Source organism: Triticum aestivum, chromosome 4A (genome assembly GCF_018294505.1).
Source record: "Triticum aestivum cultivar Chinese Spring chromosome 4A, IWGSC CS RefSeq v2.1, whole genome shotgun sequence".
Classification (NCBI taxonomy): domain Eukaryota; kingdom Viridiplantae; phylum Streptophyta; class Magnoliopsida; order Poales; family Poaceae; genus Triticum; species Triticum aestivum.
This window is the reverse complement of record NC_057803.1, coordinates 559,981,217-560,004,552: the sequence shown is the minus strand read 5'-3', so window position 1 is coordinate 560,004,552 and position 23,336 is coordinate 559,981,217. Positions and strand designations below refer to the sequence as shown.

Here is a 23,336-nt window from a genome sequence, read left to right as displayed (position 1 = left end):
AAAGGGTTACGTCGATGCAAGTTTTGACACTAATCCAGATGACTCTAAGTCTCAATCTGGATACATATTGAAAGTGGGAGCAATTAGCTAGAGTAGCTCCGTGAAGAGCATTGTTGACATAGAAATTTGCAAAATACGTACGGATCTGAATATGGCAGACCCGTTGACTAAATTTCTCTCACAAGCAAAACATGATCACACCTTAGTACTCTTTGGATGTTAATCACATAGCGATGTGAACTAGATTATTGACTCTAGTAAACCCTTTGGGTGTTGGTCACATGTCGATTTGAACTATGGGTGTTAATCACATGGTGATGTGAACTATTGGTATTAAATCACATGGTGATGTGAACTAGATTATTGACTCTAGTGCAAGTGGGAGACTGAAGGAAATATGCCCTAGAGGCAATGATAAAGTTATTATTTATTTCCTTATATCATGATAAATGTTTGTTATTCATGCTAGAATTGTATTAACCGGAAACATAATACATGTATATAGACAAACAGAGTGTCACTAGTATGCCTCTACTTGACTAGCTCGTTGATCAAAGATGGTTATGTTTCCTAACCATAGACACGAGTTGTCATTTGATTAACGGGATCACATCATTAGGAGAATGATGTGATTGACTTGACCCATTCCGTTAGCTTAGCACTTGATCGTTTAGTTTGTTGCTATTGCTTTCTTCATAACTTATACATGTTCCTATGACTATGAGATTATGCAACTCCCGTTTACCGGAGGAACACTTTGTGTGCTACCAAACATCACAACGTAACTGGGTGATTATAAAGGTGCTCTACAGGTGTCTCCGAAGGTACTTGTTGGGTTGGCGTATTTCGGGATTAGGATTTGTCGCTCCGATTGTCGGAGAGGTATCTCTGGGCCCTCTCGGTAATACACATCACTTAAGCCTTGCAAGCAATGCAACTAATAAGTTAGTTGCAAGATGATGTATTACGGAACGAGTAAAGAGACTTGCTGGTAATGAGATTGAACTAGGTATTGAGATACCGATGATCGAATCTCGGGCAAGTAACATACCGATGATAAAGGGAACAACGTATGTTGTTATGCGGTCTGACCGATAAAGATCTTCGTAGAATATGTAGGAGCCAATATGAGCATCCAGGTTCCGCTATTGGTTATTGACCGGAGACGTGTCTCGGTCATGTCTACATTGTTCTCGAACCCGTAGGGTCCGCATGCTTAACGTTACGATGACAGTTTCATTATGAGTTTATATATTTTGATGTACCGAAGGTTGTTCGGAGTCCCGGATGTGACCACGGACTTGACGAGGAGTCTCGAAATGGTCGAGACATAAATATCGATATATTGGACGACTATATTTGGACACAGGAAAGGTTCCGGGTAAGATTGGGACAATACCGGATCACCGTGAGGTTATCACAACCCCCCGGGAGGTATATGGGCCTTATTGGGCCTTAGTGGAAAGGAGGGGAAAGGAGCAAGGGAGGGGGCGCCCCCCCCAAGCCCAATCCGAATTGGGAGGGGGGCCGGCCCCCCTTTCCTTCCTCTCTCCTTCCTCTTCCTTCCCTCTCCTACTCCTAATAGGAAAAAGGGGAGTCCTACTCCCGGTGGGAGTTGGACTCCCTCCCTTGGGCGCGCCACCCTCCTTGGTCGCCCCCCCCGCCACTCCTTTATGTACGGGGCAGGGGGGCACCCCACAGACACAACAATTGATCATTGATCTCTTAGCCGTGTGCGGTGCCCCCTCCACCATAATCCTTGATAATATTGTAGCGATGCTTAGGCGAAGCCCTGCGACGGTAGAACATCAAGATCGTCACCACGCCGTTGTGCTGACGGAACTCTTCCCCGACATTCTGCTGGATCGGAGTCCGGGATCGTCATCGAGCTGAACGTGTGCTAGAACTTGTAGGTGCCGTAGTTTCGGTGCTTGATCGGTCGGGCCGTGAAGACGTACGACTACATCAACCGCGTTGTTATAACGCTTCCGCTTCCGGTCTACGAGGGTACGTAGACAACACTCTCCCCTCTCGTTGTTGTGCATCACCATGATCTTGCGTGTGCGTAGGAATTTTTTTGAAATTACTATGTTCCCCAACACTGGAGACTCAAGGGTCATCTTATTTTAAACCCCCCCGGCAGTGCTCCTCTGAGTGTTGGTCCGAACCGAGCCGCTTGCGGGGCCACCTTGGGGAAACTCGAGGTTTGGTTTTACTCGTAGCCTGTCTCATCCGGTGTTGCTCTGAGAACGAGATACGTGCGACTCCTATCGGGATTTGTCGGCACATCGGGTGGCTTTGCTGGTCTTGTTTTACCATTATGGAAATGTTTTGTAACCGGGATTTCGAGTCTGATCGGTTCGTCCTGGGAGAAGGAATATCCTTCGTTGACCATGAGAGCTTGTGATGGGCTAAGTTGGGACACCCCTGCAGGCTTTTGAACTTTCGAAAGCCGTGCCCGCGGTTATGGGCAGATGGGAATTTGTTAATGTCCGGTTGTAAAAAACTTGACACTTAACTTAATTAAAATGAATCGACAGCATGTGTAGCCATGATGGTCTCTTTTCGGCGGAGTCCGGGAAGAGAACACGGTCCCGTATTATGCTTGAATGTAAGTAGTTTTAGGATCACTTCTTGATCTTTGTAGCTTCTCGATCGTGCTTTGCTTCTCTTCTCGCTCTCATTTGCGTAAGTTAGCCACTATATATGCTAGTGCTTGCTACAACTCCATCCCACTACCTTTTCCTACCCATAAGCTTAAATAGTCTTGATCGCGAGGATGTGAGATTGCTGAGTCCCCGTGACTCACAGATTACCTTCAAAACCAGATGCAGGTGCCGATGATGCCAGTCCAGGGTATGCGACCGAACTCAAGTGGGAGTTCGGCGAGGATTCAGGACGTTACTATGTTTCCTTTCCAGACGATCAGTAGTGGAGCCCAGTTGGGACGATCGGGGACCTATGCATTTGGGGTTGTCTTTATTTTGGTTCCGTAGTCGGACCTTGATTGTATTCTGGATGATGTAATGCTATATTTATGTATTGTATGAAGTGGCGATTGTAAGCCAACTCTTTATCTCTTTCTTATTCAGTACACGGGATGTGTAAAGATTACCCCTCTTGCGACATGCCTACTATGCGGCTATGCCTCTAAGTCGTGCTCCGACACGTGGGAGATATAACCGCATCGTGGGTGTTTCACGCGACCAACAAGAGAGGCAACATGACAAGTGTCAGCTCTCTCTCTCTCTCTACATGTGTGTGTGTGTGTGTGAGAGAGAGAGAGTTTTCATTCATCGGTACATTCTGTCTAGTTCCACTATCTTGTTAGTTTGCCCAATCCCATTTTACAAACATCGACAATTATTTTGTGCATGTGTTGACGACTCGAACAATGTTCATGGTATGTACTAATAATATGTCCTCGAATGTTTTGATGCTTATAGTTCTTAACACCCCCCACCCCCTGTTGCCCATTGTCGATTTTGGCTCCGCCCCTGTTGAAGGGAGAAGGCCACTCTCAAACTATGAAACACTCAATGCCAAGCCCACTCCCATTGATAACGCGGAAGAAAGATGATTGATACGCAAGTTGTGGCCACGACACTCTCCTGTGAAAGTGAAAGTTATGCACTCCATAAGACCCTACACAATAATAACTAATGGGTGGTCTAGGAATCAAGTTATGCATGATCGTTAAGCTTCATAAAATGAGTATGAGTGAACCATGATAAGTTTTGAAATGTGTTGAATGGGTGGATCACTGTTCACCCAATTTGGCGATGCACACTTTCACGAGTGCATAGGAACATCTCCAAGAGATCTATTTTTTTTCCCAATAAGTGGTTATTGGGGATGTTCCAATAGTTTAGGGGAGGTTTGCAGGTTAAGTAACTCTCTCGGCTCCTCAATAATCTTTTGTTCTATTTCTCCCTCTCTTCGACGGCGGCACGACAGGCCGAGGCTACGGCGCGGTGGCAGTAGTAATGGGTAGCGGACAACGGGGATCAGTGGCGATGGTCGGCAATGGTTCGCAGCGGTGCGAGGGCGACACGACGACTGTGGCGTCGTGGTGGGTATTGACAGTGGCGCGGCGGACTCCAGCACCGATGCGCTGACGTGGTGCCCATTAGGGCTCATATTGGGGAGGGATCCTTTCCCCCTAAATAGTGCAGGGAATTGGGTTGAATTGTGCTATTTATCTTTGATTATTTACAATATTCTGAATATAGAAAAAAATAAGGAAATGACATTTGATGACTATGTTTCGATGATTATGCGCCCGACCACTGTCCATGGTCACGTTCGAACATAACCAAACGTGCCCGCGCACATTTGGAAGACAAAAACTTTGGGGGGGAGGAGCAATTTCGTCGTGCTGGCGGGCTCTATCCAATATCGCGATTCGATTCTACGGACGAATACCTAGGCCATCCAAGCACTGGCATTCAGGTGTTGCAGACGCCAAATACGTATTCTAGCACTGAATGGGTCATCACAGTTTTTCGCTCGTGCCGACGCGCCGAATTGTCGGTTTCCACCCTCTACCCCACTGAAGAAATCAGATGCAATTCGCTCAACCGTTGAGCCGCTGCCCAGGTTCGCCGGTGCCTTCTTCCTCTATGCAAACAAGACCAATAAACTACCCAATGTGAAATCTTGAAAATAACACTAACAAGATCACGCGGGTAGACACAATCAAAACAAGCTGGTCTGGGGTCGTCCACAATTACCATAATAAACACTGTAGAAACTCCCACCGAAATAAGTAGCTTCTATGAGACTTCGGAAAAATAATAGACTAAGACCACCTCCAATATGAGGCAGAGAGGTCGTCTTCGACTACAACATAGGCGCCGACTTGTGGGACACATCACCGTCCGAGCCCCGCAAGGAGAGGTCGTGTTTGCTGTCGAACGTCACCCACGATGACTCCGACTACCATGCCGAGGAGGAGGGATGGGGCGCTGCACGGGGCGGTGGCCCGGAACGGAGCTAGTGGGGGCGGCAAGGTCACCGGCGATGTACCGTTCATGTTGTATCAATTTACTCTTTTTTTTCTACAGAAGAAGTGGTTATATTCATGCTCTATATTAATTGAGAAAAAAATAAAAAGCTATGGCATGAATTACGAAGTACAAAAAAAATTATTACAACCAAGATGGTAGAATTCATTTGCGTCATACCCTACTTACTTCGCTACGAGAACAGTTTCATATTTTGTAGGCGAGATAGTAGGTCAACCTCCAACAAAGTGGATCTCTGATTTTGAGCATTCATCTCCCTTCTCTTCAAATCAATAACCAGGGAGCCTTCCTCATATCGTGCCTCCAGCAAGACCATGTCGCCACTCCTCTTCCCAGAGCCCTTGAACTCCACTAGTGCATCAGGGTCAACCCCAACATGGATATTTGGGTACAAAAATAGTAGCTTCTCCTCTATGTCGATCACAGTTTGCAGTGCCCAACCATTGCCACCACCTTCTGCGCTTGTAGGGAGTAGTAGCCAGACTGATATCTTGGACCCATCTACATCCAATAGTTTGAGCATGTTCCCATTCGGGGAGGTTGCCAAATGGGACTGCCTTGCATTGTGTTTTGTGGGTGGGAGTTTCACAAGTCCCGGCATCCTTGTGCGCACGTTGTAGGTGACGATTTGGTCACCGGTGTATCTTAGCCAGTGGATGACGCCTCCGCGGAGGACTGCGGGGTCCTTGTAGCTATTTATCAGCCACCATGTGAAGTCATGGTGTGTCACACAAGTGGTAGGCCCCCAGGTAGGAGAGGAGGATGTGGCAGTGCATACTTTCATGCTTGATCTATTGAAAACGATGGAGAGCAGCATGAAGGAGCAGTCGATGCCATCTGCCGCGGTGAGCAGAACGTACTTGTGCTCATTGCAAATGCTACTCTCAGTTTCATCAGGAGGTTTTGAGAGGAAGGTGCAGCTGTCCATCATGGGGTCGTACACGCATAGGTCTAAAGAGCCCTCGGACTTGGGCCATGCGTTCATGTTGAGGACAACCAGGCCACCGCGTGATGCCACAGGGTAGTATGGACCAAGGACGTCCTTGTCAGCATTGCGCAACATGTATGGCGAGAGATGGTTGTGGAAGAAAGACGCGGCGGTGGAGTACACCAGGGTTAGTGGTCTCTCTGCATAGACGCAGAGAAGGGCGAGGATGCTTGGAGCCGCTTGTTGGATGACGCGGCGGATGAAGGACGGGCATAGGATATCACCGCGGAGGTGCTTGCAGACGGCGGCGCCCCGTACGACCGTGAGAAGGTCGGTGCGCGCCATAATCTCGAGCAAGATGTCGGTCGGGAGCGTCGTCGTGATCCCTAACGTTGTTGGCGTCGACGCACATATGTTGGTACTTCGCTCGCGTTTCGGTGGCGACATCGCATCGGCCACGCGCGTGTTTGTTTGAGTTGACGGCCTTGGTTTGCTATATGGCTTGCTAAGCTAGGGAACGACCGCAATTAATATTGCAATCGCATCACCAAATCGAATCGGAGTGGAGGACGGAATCCTCGGCCGTGTCGGTGCGGTGCGAAAGGCGCGTACGCGCAGAGCGTGCCTTCAGTCTGAATCACAGGCATGCATGCATGCATCATGTTTCATACTAGGACTACACGTGCATGCATCATGCTTCTGCACTCTCTTTCTCCATGTGCATCAGGTTCAAGTTTGTAAGTTGATTACTTGATCACCCATGTTTTTTCTGTCTGCTTTCTCCTAAATCAATGAAGCCGGTAACTCTAGATCTTTCAAAAAAAAAAGAATTGAAACCCAGCTGGCCCGCTTGTAAGTTGTATGTATCCAATTGCATGATGGCATGCATGAAGTTGCACAGCTGGGAATATGGGGTATGATGTATCACTCTGTCCCAAAAATAAGTGTCTTAACTTTATACTAACTTTAATACAAATTTATACAAAAATTAAGACATTTATTTCAAGACTGAGGGAGTACTAGTATCCTTTATAAAGAGATATAAGATCGTTTTGAAGTACTACTTCGTAATTAGCTGAAGGCACTTTCGTTACCCTGAAGGTCAGATGTACAGAGGACGATTTCGTTGGCTTTTCAATAACTTTGACTTTCTTAAATATTCCGCGCGATTTGGGAATCATGTTACGGCTGATCATTAGCGCCATCAGATTAGTTGGAGCGGTCCATGATTAAGCTTTGAAACGTGTTAATCATTTCCGCCAGCCGCATGATTGATCAATCCACGCCAGAAACTAGTGAACATACGCTGAAACCAGCTTCTGTCTAGTTTAACCGACGAGTAGCTAGGACTTTTTCTTCACGATTCCACGTGATTTGGGAATCCAATGGCTGCTTAAGATAACTATAAGCCGAGCGGCTCCATATAATTAATAAGTCTTGGTGACGTATGTTGAGTAATCCGCCAGCCGTATGATTAAGTTACATGCCTGGGATTATTATTTATTTTGGTGAGGAATCAGGTGGATGATCAAACATCATATTCCCACTTCATCGGTCTTTGGCTTGATGTGTAGTAGTTTCGTCCAAACTTTGTAATTCCACCAAATTAACGTTTCCTTTGCCGATCTTTGAACAAGGCTTTCAAATGGTGGTAAATCAGTGGTGACGGTATTGAGAACTAACTAGATGAGATTCACAAAGCAGCGTGGTCTCTGTTGAGTAACCTGGTTGTATTAAGAAACATAGGTTGGATTAGGAAATATTCTGGCTTGCCTTGTACTCCAAATAGATCATGTACTCCTATATATATGTCCATGAGGCTCAAGCAATACAATGAACTATTTCATCAAATTCTTCTCTCCCTTCTAACATGGTATCAGTTTCCGGGTTCTAAACCCTAGCCGCCGCACCCGCGCGCTGCCCCTGGGGCGGTCGGCCTCCATGACCGCCGCCGGGGGCCGCGCCGCCCGTATCTAGGGTTCGTCCGCCGGCCGTGTTGGTCGGCTGCCCTAGAGAGTCTTTTTTTCCGATCCTTTGATCCGGTTTTCTCTCTCTCTCGTCGGTCGCTTTGATCGGCGTCTACTTTTTGGTTTTCCGGTCTATGTGATCCGGTTTGCGTCGCCCACCGCCGCCTTCGATCCCGTGCGCCTCTACTCCAACACCGGCGCGATTGGCCGGCTTCTTCACCGACCCGGCGGCCTCGCGCATCGTCCGCGCGTCTGCCCGTCGGTCGCCCCGACTCGGCGGCCTCGCGCGTCGGCCCGCCGGTCGCCCCGACCCGGCCGCCTCGCGTCATGCGGCGGCCCTTCACCGTCGCCGTTCGCGCGACGGCCCTCCCGTCGATCTACGCCGGCCGTCACCGCCCTACTCCGACCGGGACTCCTGCATCACCCCGACCCGGCGGCCTCGCGCCATGCAGCGGCCAATCATAGTCGTCCTGCCGCCCGCCGCCGCCGGCTTCATCTCGGACTCCGCCGCCACCGCGCTGCCACCGAGCGGCGTCCCCGACCTCGCGCGCGATCGGATGGATCACCCGCCCGCCGCCGCGATCCGCCTCATCTACGTCGTGCGACCGACCTGGCCCGTCGGTTGCGCGCGCCTCCGCATGTCCCGTGAAGACCGTCCCGGGTTCAGCGCGCCCCTCTACCGATCGAGCAACGGGCTGCCGCTGCGTCACCCCGTCGGGCCGCAGCGCCGCCGCCCCGTGGTTCTTCTCCCGGCTGCACCGACCCGCGTCACCGTTGCGTCGTCCCTTCGGGCCGTAGTACCGCGGCCCGCGGTCCACCGCCGCCCAGAGGCCGTCCGCTCCAGGTCGTCCTCGTAGCCGCACAGACCCTCGCGCCGCCACTGCGTCGCCCCATCAGGCCGTAGCGAACGTGGCACGCGGTCCACGCCACCGTCCCAAGGCCGTCCCCGCGGTTGCATCGACCCGCGCTCCTCCGCCGCGCCGCCCCTTCGAGTTGTCGCGTCGCGGTCCGCGGTCCCTGCCGCCGCCCCGAGGTCTTCCCGCCGTCACCCCGACCTGCCCGCCGCCGTTTCGTCGCCCCTTCAGACCGTAGCGCGACGGCCCACTGTCCACTTTGTCGTCCACGTGGGTTGACTTCCCGTGGTATGCGTCGCGCCATCTTCCTTGGCGCGGGAACGCCACCGTCCGCGCCGGTCTTCGTCATGCTGTCAGGTTCTTCGCCTACTTCGAGCACCGCCGCCGCCGCCGCCGTCAGGCCACCGCCGCCGCTCTTCTTTGGCAGCCGCCGCCGCTACCCACGTAGCCGCCCGTCCACCTCCTCCGACATGGCGTACAACTTGTGCAGGTCCTCGTCTATGCATGCCCGGTGCTGGCAACACCGATGTGTGCCTTCGTCCATGATGTTTCCCCAGGCCTGGCAAGCCTGGTGTGGTGCTTTGTCAACTTCGTCTTCGTCCGTCTACACATGCCCGGTGCTAGCAACACCGGTGCGTGCCTTCGTCTATGATGTGTCCCCGGGCTTGGCAAACCCGCCGCGACGCGTCGTCAACAATGTCTTCTTCCCGGCGCACCACTACTTCAACACCACTGCGCCCATGCTAACTCGGCGCCCTCTTGCGCCCGCGGCTCCACGGCGACATCCTCGACACCGGCTCCCCGACTCGACATCGACCACGACATTCTTAGCGCAGCTACCTCGACCACGACTACACCACCCTCGGCACTCGGCTACATCGACAAACGGCACAAAGGGCTACCGCCTGCTTGAGCAACCTCGTTGGTTTCCACTCCAGCCACGACTCTGCGATGCGTCGACCGTTACGACTATGGGGGGAGGGGTGTCCGTCGGCTTGCCTTCAGATTCTTCTCCAGTCTCACCGTCTGCGTCGCTACCGTTGTGACTGCGGGGGGATGTTGAGTAACGTGATTGTATTAGAAAACATAGGTTAGACTAGGAAATATTCTGGCTTGCCTTGTACTCCAAGTAGATCATGTACTCCTATATATATGCCCACGAGGCTCAAGCAATACAATGAACTATTTCACCAAATCCTTCTCTCCCTTCTAACAGTCTCGAATGGAACTCTTTTTATATATGGGTGTGGAGGATTGGACTCACCATTCAGCTAGCCCCCGAAAAAAGTGGATCGACCTCCTCTGCCGCTCCCGCTGGCGACAGGGGAGGCCTCCCACCGCCGCTGCTCCCCGTCCCCCCTCTTCCTCCAGTCCCCTCGCCACCGCCCAGGCGCGCCGGCCGGCGAAGCCTGCCTGGCGTGGGGGGCGGCGGGACGCCTCTTCCCTTCGTCGTTTGGCTGGCACGGGACGGCCAGATCGATGGAAGGCACTGGGCTAGCGTGGGGCACGGCGGCGTGGCAGCGGGCGCTTCTGGCGGCGGCGTGCGGTCGGCGCGACGACGCTATGGTGGAGTTCTCGCGGCGCGGTATGCGGTTGCGCCGCCATTGATGGGGCTCGTTGGTTTCGCTCTGGCGGCCAGCGAGGGCTGGATCCCGGGGCGGCGGCCCCGGACGGTGGAGGTTATGTCGGTGGCTGTGGTCTCGCGACGGGCGATGCAGCGGCCGCGGTGGTGGACGATCCGTGCACAAGATCTGGGTGAAGACCTGCTCACGGCTGTTGCCGAGGCCGACGATGGCGGCACTTTTCGGTGTCGTTCCCTTGTTGAAGGCATCACTGTTGAGAAGTTCCAGGACACTATCTGCTACCTCCGGGGAAAACCCTAGATCAGTAGATCGGATGACGGCGGCATTATTGTGTCGTTTTCCTCCTGTGGCGTCATTCTTGAAGGTGTACACGGGCTCGAGGGACCAGTGGACAAAATAATTGGTGGAGCGGTGCTTCATCCTGCACATTAATGGCGGCGTTTCTCGGCGGCGTGGCGTGGTGGAGACTCGGCGTCTGATGTGTGGCGAGGGACTCGCGCAGGAGGGTGCTGTTATTAGGCGCCATGGTGGCGTCGATGGCATAGAGGCCGGACAAAGTGGTGCAGCAGTACACACTGAAGATGGATTGGTGAAGGTGGCTGCGGCGGCCTCATACCCGGTAGGCGTCCTGGTTGAGCAGTGCGCCGGACTGGTAGGTGCCCCATACCCGGCAGGCGTCCTGGTTGGGACCTCAGGTCTTGAATGTTTAAGTTTGGCTGCGATGTCTGTTTGGTATTAGGCCCAGACTATCAGCGCCCCTTCATCAATTGGATAGGAGTAGCGACAGTTGTTGCATAGACGGTGACTTAGTCTTACTGTTGTATCACTTTGTAAGGTCTTATGAGAATAATTAATAAAGCGGTCGTATGCATTGTCCAGATGCAGAGGCCGGGGGTCCTCCTCCTTTTTTTAAAAAAATATGGATGTGAAGGCTGCTCGAGTCTTTTTCCGGCCGTGCTATGGTGGCAGCGGGGATCGACGATGGGCAGAGACAATTAGGTTGAAGATCTTGCCCTTCGACCTCGTACTCCCTCGGTCCGAAAAAAATTATTTCAAACTTGTCTCTCAAATTAAAATTTGTTTGTTTAACGGGCGTTGTAGTGATTCCTCTCAAGGGAAAAGCGGAACGAGATTCATCATTGTCGTCCGAGTATATATGCACAAATGCGAGTAAGAACAAAAAACTCTTTCTTTGATCAATTCTTCCGGCATGTACACAAACTAATTAAAGAATGGTGTCATAAATCGACCAATTCCTTGGCCTCAAAAATATTCTCATCGAAGAGATCTCTCCCCAGAAGAGCCCGCCCTCGTTGTTCGGAGCCTCAACTCATACGACCTCGTAGATGACGACCTGCGCGGTGTCGAAGCCGAACCGCGGCTGGACGACGCCGGCGCCGAGAGCTCCCGAGGCTGCGAAGGGCCGGAAGCCAGCCGCCACGTCCTCGCCACCGTCAAAGCCGGCTGCCCTCCGATCCGTCGTGGCGGCCTCGGCGGCGCCCGATGACGACGAGGAGGTGGACTGCGGCGGCTTGTAGTACATGCGCGCCGTCTGCGGGCAGTGGGAGTGGAACCTGGCGGCGATGCGCACGCCCATGTCCAGCAGCTCCACGTACTTGGACATCTCGATGCGTTCCGCTGCCGCCGGAACAAGGAGGAGTGGCTACGGGGAGCTCGTCGTCGGGGATGCGTGCTGCGTGTGCTTGGGATGGCACGGGAGAGACGGAGGAACGGCCGGGAGGTTAAATACTGGGCGAGGAGGCAGCTGGGAAACGGGAGGCTCGTGGCCTCGTGGGTTTCGCGGTGGCTTCTGCGGTGCGGGTGCGGTGGGAAGTTGACGCAAACGTGGCCCCTGGCTTCCGGGCTGGGTCTGCGGGGGAAGAAAAATAACGGTGCATGTGCTTTTGACCTGGGCGTGGGCGATTAATCGCGACGACCACGTAAAGGGGAGCGTGGTCGCGACGCACTCGGCTGTGAACTACTAGTGGGGCTTGAGGTGCACGCACCCACCGCAGGCCGCAGTGTGGACTGAGCTGGCGGACGCGCGCGACAATTTCTTGCGTCCCGGTACGTTGGCGTATGTGTTCGCCTCGTTCACCGCTCGGCGGCCAGCGTCCGGGGCCGTGAATCAAAGCAACTCACGCTATACATTACCTATTTCTTAATTAATTAACGTTTCAAAAATTTGGAAAAAATGTGGTGTTACAACAATGTTATTTCGTGGTGGTTTTTTATTTTAGGACTCAACTACAAATCTGATGTCCCCTCACAAAAAAAAAGAATAATCATAGCAAATCGAACGTTTTTCATGACAATTTATTTTTGCCGAGGATGACAAGTTTAGTTGGGAAGCATGGTAAATTCGTCCCAGTTTGGTTTTTTTGCCAGAACATTGTCATGTTTGTAAACTAAATGTGTCATCTTCGCACCAACATAAATTGACATAAAAACATTCAATTTGCCATGCTTAAAAATCTGACAACAGATCTTTCAGCATTACCATTATTTATTATCCTTTGATTGTGTGTACACAATTTTTTTTAGAAATATATACCTAGAGGAGTGCCTCATATCTGGTGTTTATCAAGAAAAACACGAGCCACTATAAAAGAAGGACAAACTTGAAACACAAACAACCTCTCAAAAATAAAATTATGTCGAAGACCTTCCGGACAATCTTTTTCCTTCATTGTTCGCCGCTCACTGATGCTTAAGATTGCACTAGAAAGGCAGTAAGGAAGACGAACACCTACAAATGATTCTGTTCACACAAGGTTTTAAATACTGCAATAACCACTCGTCACTACCAACGAGATCTATAAACCACTAAAAGAACTTCGGTTCGCTTCAATGCTTGTAGTCGTCGCTAGGTGGTCCACAGATCTGGTTCTAATTTTTATTATCTTCGGTGTTCCTTGTACTACCATGATTGAGAGTGAATAGATTGAAAGTTTTCTCGCAAATAAAAAAAAACATTGGTTGGAAGGGCACCCAAGGAGAGCAATCTTGCAATCCTTCACCACCAAATCGGAGTGCCGAAGAAACAGAACCTCATCGTGGAATACATCATAAGTTAGCTAACTGCTTTCCTCGATCGACACATCAACTATCAAGATCCAAAAGGAACAATAGTTCATCCAAACTATGCTATTCCACCAAATTATAATTTTGTTTGCCTATGTTTGAACAAGACCTTCGATGCACGCAGGGGCAAATCCAGTGGGGTGTCATGGGTGCCATAGCGCCTCCTCTAAAAATGCAAATAATTTGTAGTGTATATTTAGCACTAATCGACTAACAACTTTATGTTATTCTGTGGCTTGTTAACGTTATAATGATGTTTAAACCAAATTGTGTTTATTTATAGTGTATTTTCACAAATTTGAAAATTATTTTATTGAAGTTATATTGTCTATGCATTAGAGCATCTACAGCTGGGCTGCCCAAAACTACCTCAAACGCCCAGGCGGACGGTCGGGTCACTGAACGGTCATGAAAATGTGACCCAAACAGGCACCTCAAATAGAGCTCAAACACCTGGGCTGACCGGCTGCCCTTATATCTTGCCTAAATATGGAGTAGATATGAGGGCGCCCGGCCGCGTCCGTCACGTCGGACCCGGCCCATGTTGGCCCACTCGACCTCACATATATTCATGCCCATCCGCTCGCGGGACCAAACCCTAGTCACTTCACTTCATTCTTATCCGCCACCCAAGCTCCATCCGGCCTTCTCTGGCATGGCGGGCAACGGATCCGAATCCTTAACCTCCAGATCCGTCGACTCTAAGCTCATCCCACGCGGCCCCGAGGAGGAGATGGCCATCCGGTATGCGCTCCGTCGTTCCCGGGAGAAGGCCCGTGCGAGGCAAATCTCGGACTCCTTCCGTCGGAAATCCACGGAAGATCTAGGTAGACCGTCGTTGCCTCACTGGAGGCGGTGCGGTCCGTCTGGCGTTGAACACGATGGCAGACGTGCAACCCCTCTGTTGGCTCGTCGAGGCCATCAACGCACCATTGGCGCCGTCCGACGCCAACATGGTGCGGCGTGCCCACCGTGCGAGGCAGCGGCAGCCCTCGCGGCGGTGGACGTCGGCAAGGCGGAATCGCATTCTCCGGCGCTCCGTATGGTGCACCAATCCGGCCGAGCGCCGCCACCACGTCGTGGTGGATGTCGCCGGCTCATCTCAAGACGGATACATCATCGATCTGACGTCCACCGGCATCGTTCGGGTTCCGCGCTTCGAACTCCGACGAGGAAGAGTAGGGCATGAAGACGGCGGCGCCTTAAGTCCCATGCCCTACTCTACCCTACCGGCGACTGGACCAACACTATGGGGAGCGCAGCCAGCCGTCGGACATGGGCACGGCGGAACCGGGTGAACTCCGCCTAGATGGCTTTACGTTGCATGTAATAATATGGATTTGAGTTTTCTAATTTAAGGCATCCGGTTGTAGAATCAAATATTTATGGCGTGACCGGTCACTGTACGCGGACGCGTCCAGTCGCGTTGAAGGGTCGGATTTGTGAGATCCATTGTAGATGCTCTTATTTATTTATAAACCGTAGCACCCCCGATCATTTATTCCTAGGTTCGCCACTAAATTGTGTATTCTCCGGTTCTTGTCCATCAGTATTTGCAATGGGGGCAACTCAACATCCTCTGATAGAATCTGTGCATTCCGAAGCCGGTCAATCGATGGTGGCAGACTTAGAGAAATCAACTAGACGAGATTCATGTTTGTTGTCAACTAGATGACCCGGTGCGCCAAATGGCGCAGAGACCCATTTAAAATCATGTTCGCGTTGAAAATATTTGCCTTTTTTAGTAACTTTATGTTTGATCAAGGATAGAGACCATGTCAAACCTGAAGTGTTTTGAACGTGTATTTGGACAATGTGCTATTTGGCTCTATGTTACCCAAGTAAGGTGCAAGGTCCAAATTTAAGCATCAACGGTAATGATTCTAAACCTTTTATAACAGAAAATTTTGCATTTGTTAGTAACTTTGAGTTTTAGCGAGCCGATTATTCAAACAATGCATATGAGATTGATATAGAACTAACTTAATAGATATTTATGTTCCATTACATGGTACTTGGTAGCTTAAAAGAAGATATTCAGATCACTTGATAATGGCATACATTGGCTTTATAAATGTAAGCTATATTAGCAGAGGCAAGAGATGCATTGTCTTGCTCGCAGCAAGGACCAATACGCGAGAAGGTGGTGGTATTAGGTAGAGTCATCGTACATGTCCCAGCAGTATCGAACATGATTTCCTCGTCTAAGCAGGCATGCCTACGGTCAATGGCGGCGCCAGGATTCAACCACACCCCCGGCCGGCCCAGGAAGCCTCCCAGCACTGTAGCTACAGTGCTCTCTACAATATACGAAGCGAATCAGCCTCACGCCCCAGGCATCCGCCCGGGCTGCCTGGGGCCTGTCTCTGCCGCTGCCTACGGTCGCACATAGTTGTTGTAGCCATCACCCATGTCTCCAGCATAACCCTCAACGCAGCTTGAATCTGAGTCTGGATCCTATGCCTTTCTTCTGCAATAAAAGACATGCCACGTTAGTCGCTCTGAAGCGAAACCACAACATCATGAATTTCCAAAAGAGTCTATTTGAGATTACAGATAGTGATTGAAGCAGTAGGGTCCAAGGTAGCGCGATCATGGATGGTTCAAGGTAGATCGATCATGGATTTTGTTTGATGTAACACACACTTCGTCTGATAATGTGAGAAGCTTGTTTGTGATCTTTACATTTACCTTTTGATCTTCCTAGAAGTGATTGGCATTGCTAAATCTCAGTCTGACTAAGATTTAACTAAGTCTCAGTCGATGCTATATTAGTGGGATCTTATGTGAAGATTTGTGCAAAAAAATAGTTTTTTTTCTTTTTCGAATGTTATGTCACTTGACTGAGAATTGGTTAAGTCTCAGTCGATTGAGACCTAACCACACCCAAGTGCCATATGCTCTCTGTGTTCTATGAACCCAATGGCTTGAGCAACTGCATGATTTATTGTTGCGATCCCATTCTTAGATATGGTGCTTGATAGCGCAGTTCGTCCCGAACTCCCGATGAAACGCATAGATCCTCTTTTATGGGGTAAAACTCAACTACTAACATATATCCACCCTGCTCAAGCCTAAGTGTGAAGTAGACTGGTTTAGGGAGGTCAAGCTTTTCAACATGAAATCGGCCAAAAACTTGACAGCCCACCAGCTCCCTAGGGATTACTATGAAATAGTGGACCCATAGACCCGCTGAATCCATGTGCACATTGAAAAGAAAATCCATAATTTACTTGATTTGGTTGTGGGTAAACACATATGGTAACAAATTTAACGTCCTTAGATAAATAAATAAACAGTGAGATCTATGTTGTCTCCATGTTCTTAGAGGTCTATCCAGAATCATACAATCCGTTGGAATTTGTGTTGTTTCTGTCATCTTCAAGTCTCAGTTTTTTATATCATCGCCATTCAATCTCGAGTCCACTAAATGATAGCTAGTTTTGTTCTGAAATCTGGCATATGATCCTGTAAAGTAATAGCCAGAGTTAGTTTTGAAATAATGATACAACATAAAATAAGTTAATGATACACAACAAAAAATACTTGTGTAGAAGTGTCAAACAAAATACCTCCAGTGAAGTATTCCTTAAAATTTAACGTCCATGGACCGCAAGATAACTTACATAATTACGGAACTTAAACATATTACATAATTTCTTTTATCATTTTTATAGATAGTTATATAATATAGTTTTAAAGTTATCAAATGGTCATGACTGTAACAAGCCCTGAAAAAAGAAAAATCGCACCCACACAGGTGAATGAGGCACGTCTGATAAAATATAATGGATTGTTTGGAAGAAATAATCGATTCTTTTTATTTGTAGAAGATAAAGAAAATTTGTTTGGGTCCAGCCGTCCAGAATCCATTCCCACCGCCTACGAATCCATTCCCACTAATTGACAAGCTCTTGTCACTTCCTAATACAGTAGTACTGAAAAACCAGCAGTCATCCTCTCCACCGCCCGTCACATCTCCCCCATTCCCCATTTCTCCCATCACCAGCTCCCTCCCTCCATAGCCGGCGGTCAGCGAGATTCACAGCCACTGATCCCCCCTCCTCATGTCGAATCTGGCCGCAGAAGTGGCCGAGAAGGCCCTCGAGCTCGGCATGCTCGCGCCAGCGCGCTCTAGGCTCCATCGGAGGCGGACGCGGAGGCGCAGGACTCCACGCCTCTCCTCTGCCCTGCTCCTTCTTCGAATCCAGTCGCCTAAGTGCTCGAGGAGGCGCTCGAGCTTGGCATGCTCGTCGGCGACACCGGGCCCCTCCCTCCTCCTGTTGCCTCGCCGCCGCCATGAGCCCCTCCACCCTCTCCTGTGTGATTGTACAGCTCCAGGTAAGTCTCTCTCTCCGACCCGACCGCCTGATGCAAGCTTTGTTGACGAGGAGAGAAAAAACAATCCCCCAACTGGTGATAAGATGGGTGCTGATGTACTTCATACGATTTCTTCCTTTCCAGGCAGTCTGTTGGCACAATGAATAATGTCTGCTCTTCGACTGGAGCAGTTCTTCCCTGTTGGTAATCAGAGGATACATGCTACTAATTCTTCAACTGAAATTAATTTTCAGTTTGATCCAAGAGCAAATCATGAACCTCAAGTTTTCTTAGCACCTATGCCAAAGAGAAGAAGGTTAGTTTCTTTCAAGAATGAAAGAACTGGTACCAAAGGAACTGCTGTCAGTAAAAGACATTATGGGAAGCAAGCTGACACCCCACCGCAACCTGTGCCTAAAGCAAATGAAGCAAGTGCAGGGGCCAACCCTTTTCTATGGAGCACAATTTCAAGCTCATCAACCAACATAACCTTTGGCACTAATAGCAATCGCACATATTGTGGACAGCTTCACAATGTGTCCCTCACTGAGAAATCACCATGAATGTTCCCTTTCAAGTCACTTCATAAGTTGTTCTGTTATTGGGCTTTGTTAGATAAGCTGATTTAACTGAGTATTATTCTGCTCTAGATTGTTGCTTCTGGTTGTGAGTGAATCTAAGAGTTAACATGGTACAATATCTTCTCGAAGATGATGTATTCCTTCATAAAAAAGGATGTTGGAGAAGTTATTATTGAAGAGGAGTTCAGTCTCATGTGATTCTCAAGAGCTAAAATGGAACAAGAAGTGCAGGCCTCTCATGTCTACACTAACTAATCAGGTAGCATATGCAAAATTTTAAGCATACTACATTCAGATATGACAATTGAATATAAAAACTGGCAATAATGTACAGTACACTATTTCTAAGAATTTCTGCATTAGAGGCTTGTTGCTTCAGTTCTACAATCAGTCAGTTGTTAATTTGTTGTTTTATAACTAATTCAGTAAGAGATCTTTTTCCCAGTTGGCCAGATTATCTGCCGATGATATGATCGCAGTGAATAATATGTGTTGCCTATGTTCTCATGAAATTTGAAATACGTAAAGTAACCCGTTGCGTTATTTTACATGTGTATTAGTTCTTCCAAACATATAGCCTTTAAATACTTATATTACAGTACAAGTTATTCACTCAATTCTACAATTTTCAGAAAAAACGTGGTATCAGAAAAGGGCGAATAGGGGAAGAATCAACATAGATATTGTCCCGGTTTTATCCCGTCCTGGAGGTATAATTTTTTTATCTGATTAATGATGGCAACAAATGTTTGACATTATTCATACTGTTATGAAATGAACTTTTCTGCATGCAGCAATTGTAAATGTCTTTGAGATTCCAAGATAATATATCTTCATCATTCTTTCATTATTCCCAAGTTACATTTTTATGCATTATTCTCCATTAGTTCTGATTTACCTGTCATCTCACCTCATTTTGTCAACTACTCGTTTGTCGTATATATAGAACCCTCATGGTTGGTCTGTTGGTTTGAGTTATTTTGTCCCCAATCTTCGGTCCTATCATCTAATTTCTTGATTCGATTACTGCGTTTGTCTTGGCTACCACTTCAGCACAAACATTTATCTGATGGTGGTCAAATTCAACAATGTTAGCAATTACTCTCTGGACTACTGAAACTTAACCTCCTTAAAGCATGGACCAGACCTGCTCCTAGGTGCAAGCTTTGTTAGTCGAGCAAGTGCAAAAAAACTATCAAAAGATAATCTCATGCTTAATCCAATGGAACATAAATAATCTAGCGAGATCCAAGTATGAAAGGAAGTAATTCAACATTATCACCTATTTCTTTAAATTTGCATGCCACAAAAGCAAAATCTTATTTCTTTAATCCACCATTTCCTTTAATACTTGAAACTGGAAATGAAATTCCATGAATGCTTTATTGAAGAACAACTACGATTGATTCTTAAGAAATGTGCAGGTACATATGCCAGAACTACACTTACTATTTCTTATTACCATATCCTTCATTCACGAAAAAAAATCCCTACATAAGATTGACCCAGCCAAATGACTAACAAACATGTAGCCATGGCCAATACTGCATGAATTGGCCATGAACTTCTCAGCACAAACTCTATCTATTTCACACTTCTCCTCTGTTCTCGTTTGGACTCTATAAATTAAAATATCACACATGCATATGCAAAGCCAGTGGAAGCAAAGAGAACTTACATTGGAAGGAGGCACAATGAATCTGAAGCACGCTCCAGAAGCAACTGCAAGCCGACGGAGCGAACAATAGCAGCTTGGACCGATGGAAGATGACGAAAAAAGCAGAGGCCTACAGGAGGCAAAATGCAGCAGTCAGGGAGCGGGTAAATCCAAAACATAGCAAATAATGGTGATGGAGACACGTCAGCCAAATGGTTCCATGGCAAGTCAACCCAAAGTGCGGCAACAACAAAGAACCAGCGGAGCTGCAGCAGAGAAGAGAGGCAAAAATGAAAGCAAGAAGAAACCCAAATGATTGCAAAGAAAACGGGGTACTAAAAGCCTAGTCTGTTCAGAAAAGCTTTCTAGGTGTGTACGACATGTATATATTTAATAAAGTGTATATGCACATAAGCATGACTACCAACAACCAACAACATATGAGGATTTGACAAATGTGGGATACCATAGCCATTTTTAAAATTTGCATATCTTTGTGCATATACTTAATACCTCGATGACACTATATCCAGACTACTTGAGAAAGTAAATAATCAAACGACACTAACAGAGAAGTTGTAGAGTTCTACCGTTTCCACTTTACAATCTCAATAAAACAATATAGTTGTTCTACAAGTAATTACATGACATGATGGTCTACAGCTACAAGAAGGCTGGGTGAAGTCTACGATGGGTTCTTTTCCAAGCAAAGAGAAGGCTGAGGCGACTCTGGTCTACAGCTACAAGAACGCCATCAGCAGGTTCGGGACGAAGCTCACGCCCGCGCAAGTCGCCGTGTTGAGGAGTGAGTTCCCCTCTTGCTGTTATGCTCTGCTCTCACAGTCAACTGAATCCCTTTAGTTAGCAATAAAACTACAGTTGCAAGAGTTTTTTTAATTGCATGAGGAACAATAGATGGTCAACTAAGGCAAACCCATAGTATAACCGTTAAGATCAGGTTGGTGATTTTAGTCGGATCTGTTGTCAATAGTGAGGTCAATGCAAGGCCTACTCTCATGGTTAATATGCTAATTCTTGACACCAGAAAACCAAGAAAGGTGTACCATGAGCAAGGATCGACATTATAAATGTATACACTATTATGTATAAATGGCCAACGGCTCCAGCAACTATAGCAATTAAACCGTGAGCACCAGGGCATTAAGTAAAAAGGCAAATAAATAGTTACTGAACCTAGCCTTGTTATGATACCTATTCAAACTAAATGAAGTACAAAATATATAGATAGCAAATTTACCGAAAGTAGAACGCACACAACCGCTTGAACAGCTCTAGCAGCCCGTGAGATGCAAATCAGGATACCTCACAAAATATTCTAAGTATGCATTGATCAATATCTATGCAAAGCAAACAAAGGAGGTTTCTACACTATGGATCAGAAATATTCATTGTTTAACTTGTTTAGGCCAAATCCATTGCCAAGACTCCTCAGATGTATTCCTTAATTAAAAGTTCCATATGTTCAGAAAATAAAGTATAATACCATCAACTCCAGTTTCATAAACTGTTATTGGAACATATGTACAATTTTGTAACTGAGTATACAGACCAGTGCTAACCACATATAGTTGTTCTTAGTCCGAGCTAAAATATACCCATGTTAACAGTTTTGTACATGGGTAGTTTGGATATTTAATCTCAACAGGACAACATCACATTTTATCCAAAGTACAACAGGCAAAGCTTGAATCTAACTATCATAAGAAAATACACAAACCGATCTAGCATAAATAATTTGGCTCGGTGTATCCATGTTAACAACTGATTAACGGAATATATTGGGTTGGGGTACCAAGGCTAATTAGTTATGTGATTCCTAATCAGGACGCCTACTCACGTGTGACCATCTGTAGCATTTCTTTAAACATGGTCTTTGCTTCAATAATGTCAATCTACAAAGCATTCACAATACGGAAAGGTAAATAAAATGCAGCTTCCATCAGGAAAATGCACAGAATAATTAGCATCAATCAAGGGAAGCCAAACCAAGCAGGGAACATCACAAACAGAACAGAGCCATATAAGTAAATGTGAATGGAGGAAGTAAAAGCAAAGAGAGAGGAGCACCTCGGCTAGATTCGAGGAAATCGTGTTCCACTCCTAGGCTCCTAGCGCTCCTGTAGCCGACCCCTCGTCCGTGAGATGAAGCAACATAAATTGGGTTTAGAAAGCAACAGAATCACACTAACATATAGTATAGGAAGATGTGTTACCTTCCTAACAAAAATATCGATGCTTGTCGATTTAGTTCCTAACCACATCTTGTTAAGAAAAACATAAATTAAGAAATCAAAATCAGGTTTTCAAAGAACCTATGAAATCAAGAGGAAAAACTGGGAGGAAGAAGATGGCAAGGCCAAAGATGTGCAACCTAGATGGGGGGTGAGGGGCGAGGATCGCCGAGCAGCGGTCAGTAGTGATGGTCGACTCCACTCCACTGCAACTTGAGCGCTGCCTTGTTGCACCTTCCCCATGTCTGTCCTCACGCACAGCAACACCGGATCGGTAACATAGGGAGCCGTTGTCTTGCAACTAAGGAAACCATTGAATGACACTGAAAAAGAATCATGAGTCTGCAGACTCAGGGGCTTACTGCGCTTCATCAAGAATAACAATTGAGCCAATGATATCAATGTCCATTGCTCTCCTGACAATTGGACTAATTAGGTTGCTATATGGGCAGAAAATCAATTGTGCTGCTTTTGCCATGCATGGTCTGTGCAGCAAAATATGGACATCCTGTAAATAACTAAAAAGAAAGGTGGCATTAGAATAGATTTCAGAATTCAGTGGTGGCATAGTGTGTGCCTCAGGATTCATGGAAAATCTATGTAAACAAAGAGATAGACAAACCTTTGACTTGTGTTCCGACCCTAGGAAGATCCTCAATATCAGGAACTTCATAGCAGCCATCGGTCCGAAGGGATGGACGATGACTCAGTTTCTGTACATTCCCGCCAATACATGTTTCTCCTCGCATTATTAGTAGGGAAAGGGGGAAATTTGCTCAAGGTTAAATATGTTTTCGCGTGAAAGAAGCTAGGAAAACTCACTTGAATTCTGGGCATCCTTGAACTTTGTCATCTAGAAGCTTCTTGCTGATGGAGAAAAGGTCTCACTAAATGGTTTACAATGAAGAACCCAAATGATTAGTAAATATATGTGTCTTGTATGTCACAATTCCTCGTCAATTGGCTCAGCCATGCATACGGTCTTATTGATGCAATAGTGCTTCCTTGAGGCCTGCATTGCATGATTACTGACTGGTTAAACTACATGCATTTTAAATTCGGAATATTGGAGCCTCCCCCCCC

The 23,336-nt window shown here is 47.6% G+C and overlaps 1 protein-coding gene and 2 long non-coding RNA genes across 9 annotated transcripts in view; 1 reads left to right on the top strand and 2 right to left on the bottom strand.

The window, feature by feature from the left end:
- Window positions 1–11,529: 11,529 nt before the first annotated feature.
- On the bottom strand, window positions 11,530–12,068 carry LOC123082303 (uncharacterized). Its single transcript, XM_044504665.1, has one exon. It carries the CDS (start codon window positions 11,981–11,983, stop codon window positions 11,690–11,692), a length of 294 nt encoding a protein of 97 aa, XP_044360600.1. The 5' UTR covers window positions 11,984–12,068; the 3' UTR covers window positions 11,530–11,689.
- A 4,584-nt stretch (window positions 12,069–16,652) lies between these two features.
- LOC123086963 (uncharacterized) overlaps window positions 16,653–23,336 on the bottom strand; it is a 7,745-nt gene continuing 1,061 nt past the window's right edge. For 3 of the 6 annotated variants that reach the window (XR_006441179.1, XR_006441177.1, XR_006441175.1), the window contains 7 exons: window positions 23,076–23,265; window positions 22,876–22,966; window positions 22,394–22,771; window positions 22,236–22,283; window positions 22,090–22,139; window positions 20,023–20,131; window positions 17,774–18,060 (listed from right to left, as the gene is read on the bottom strand). This is a non-coding gene — a long non-coding RNA (uncharacterized lncRNA). Of the gene's footprint in view, window positions 16,912–17,773; window positions 18,061–19,254; window positions 19,411–20,022; window positions 20,132–22,089; window positions 22,140–22,235; window positions 22,284–22,393; window positions 22,772–22,875; window positions 22,967–23,075; window positions 23,266–23,336 lie in introns of those variants that run through there. The other 3 variants (XR_006441180.1, XR_006441178.1, XR_006441176.1) reach the window with 3 other exon arrangements.
- Window positions 17,497–20,886, top strand: LOC123086964 (uncharacterized). Of its 2 annotated transcripts, XR_006441182.1 has the most exons (5): window positions 17,497–17,784; window positions 17,908–18,079; window positions 18,414–18,603; window positions 18,977–19,054; window positions 20,665–20,886. It is a non-coding gene; the product is annotated as an uncharacterized lncRNA (long non-coding RNA). The 2 variants fall into 2 exon arrangements; XR_006441181.1 differs by having other exon boundaries at window positions 17,908–18,603.

Coding starts and splice junctions, on each gene's coding strand:
- LOC123082303 (XM_044504665.1), bottom strand. CDS start 11,983: ATGTCCAAGTACGTGGAGCTGCTGGACATGGGCGTGCGCATCGCCGCC.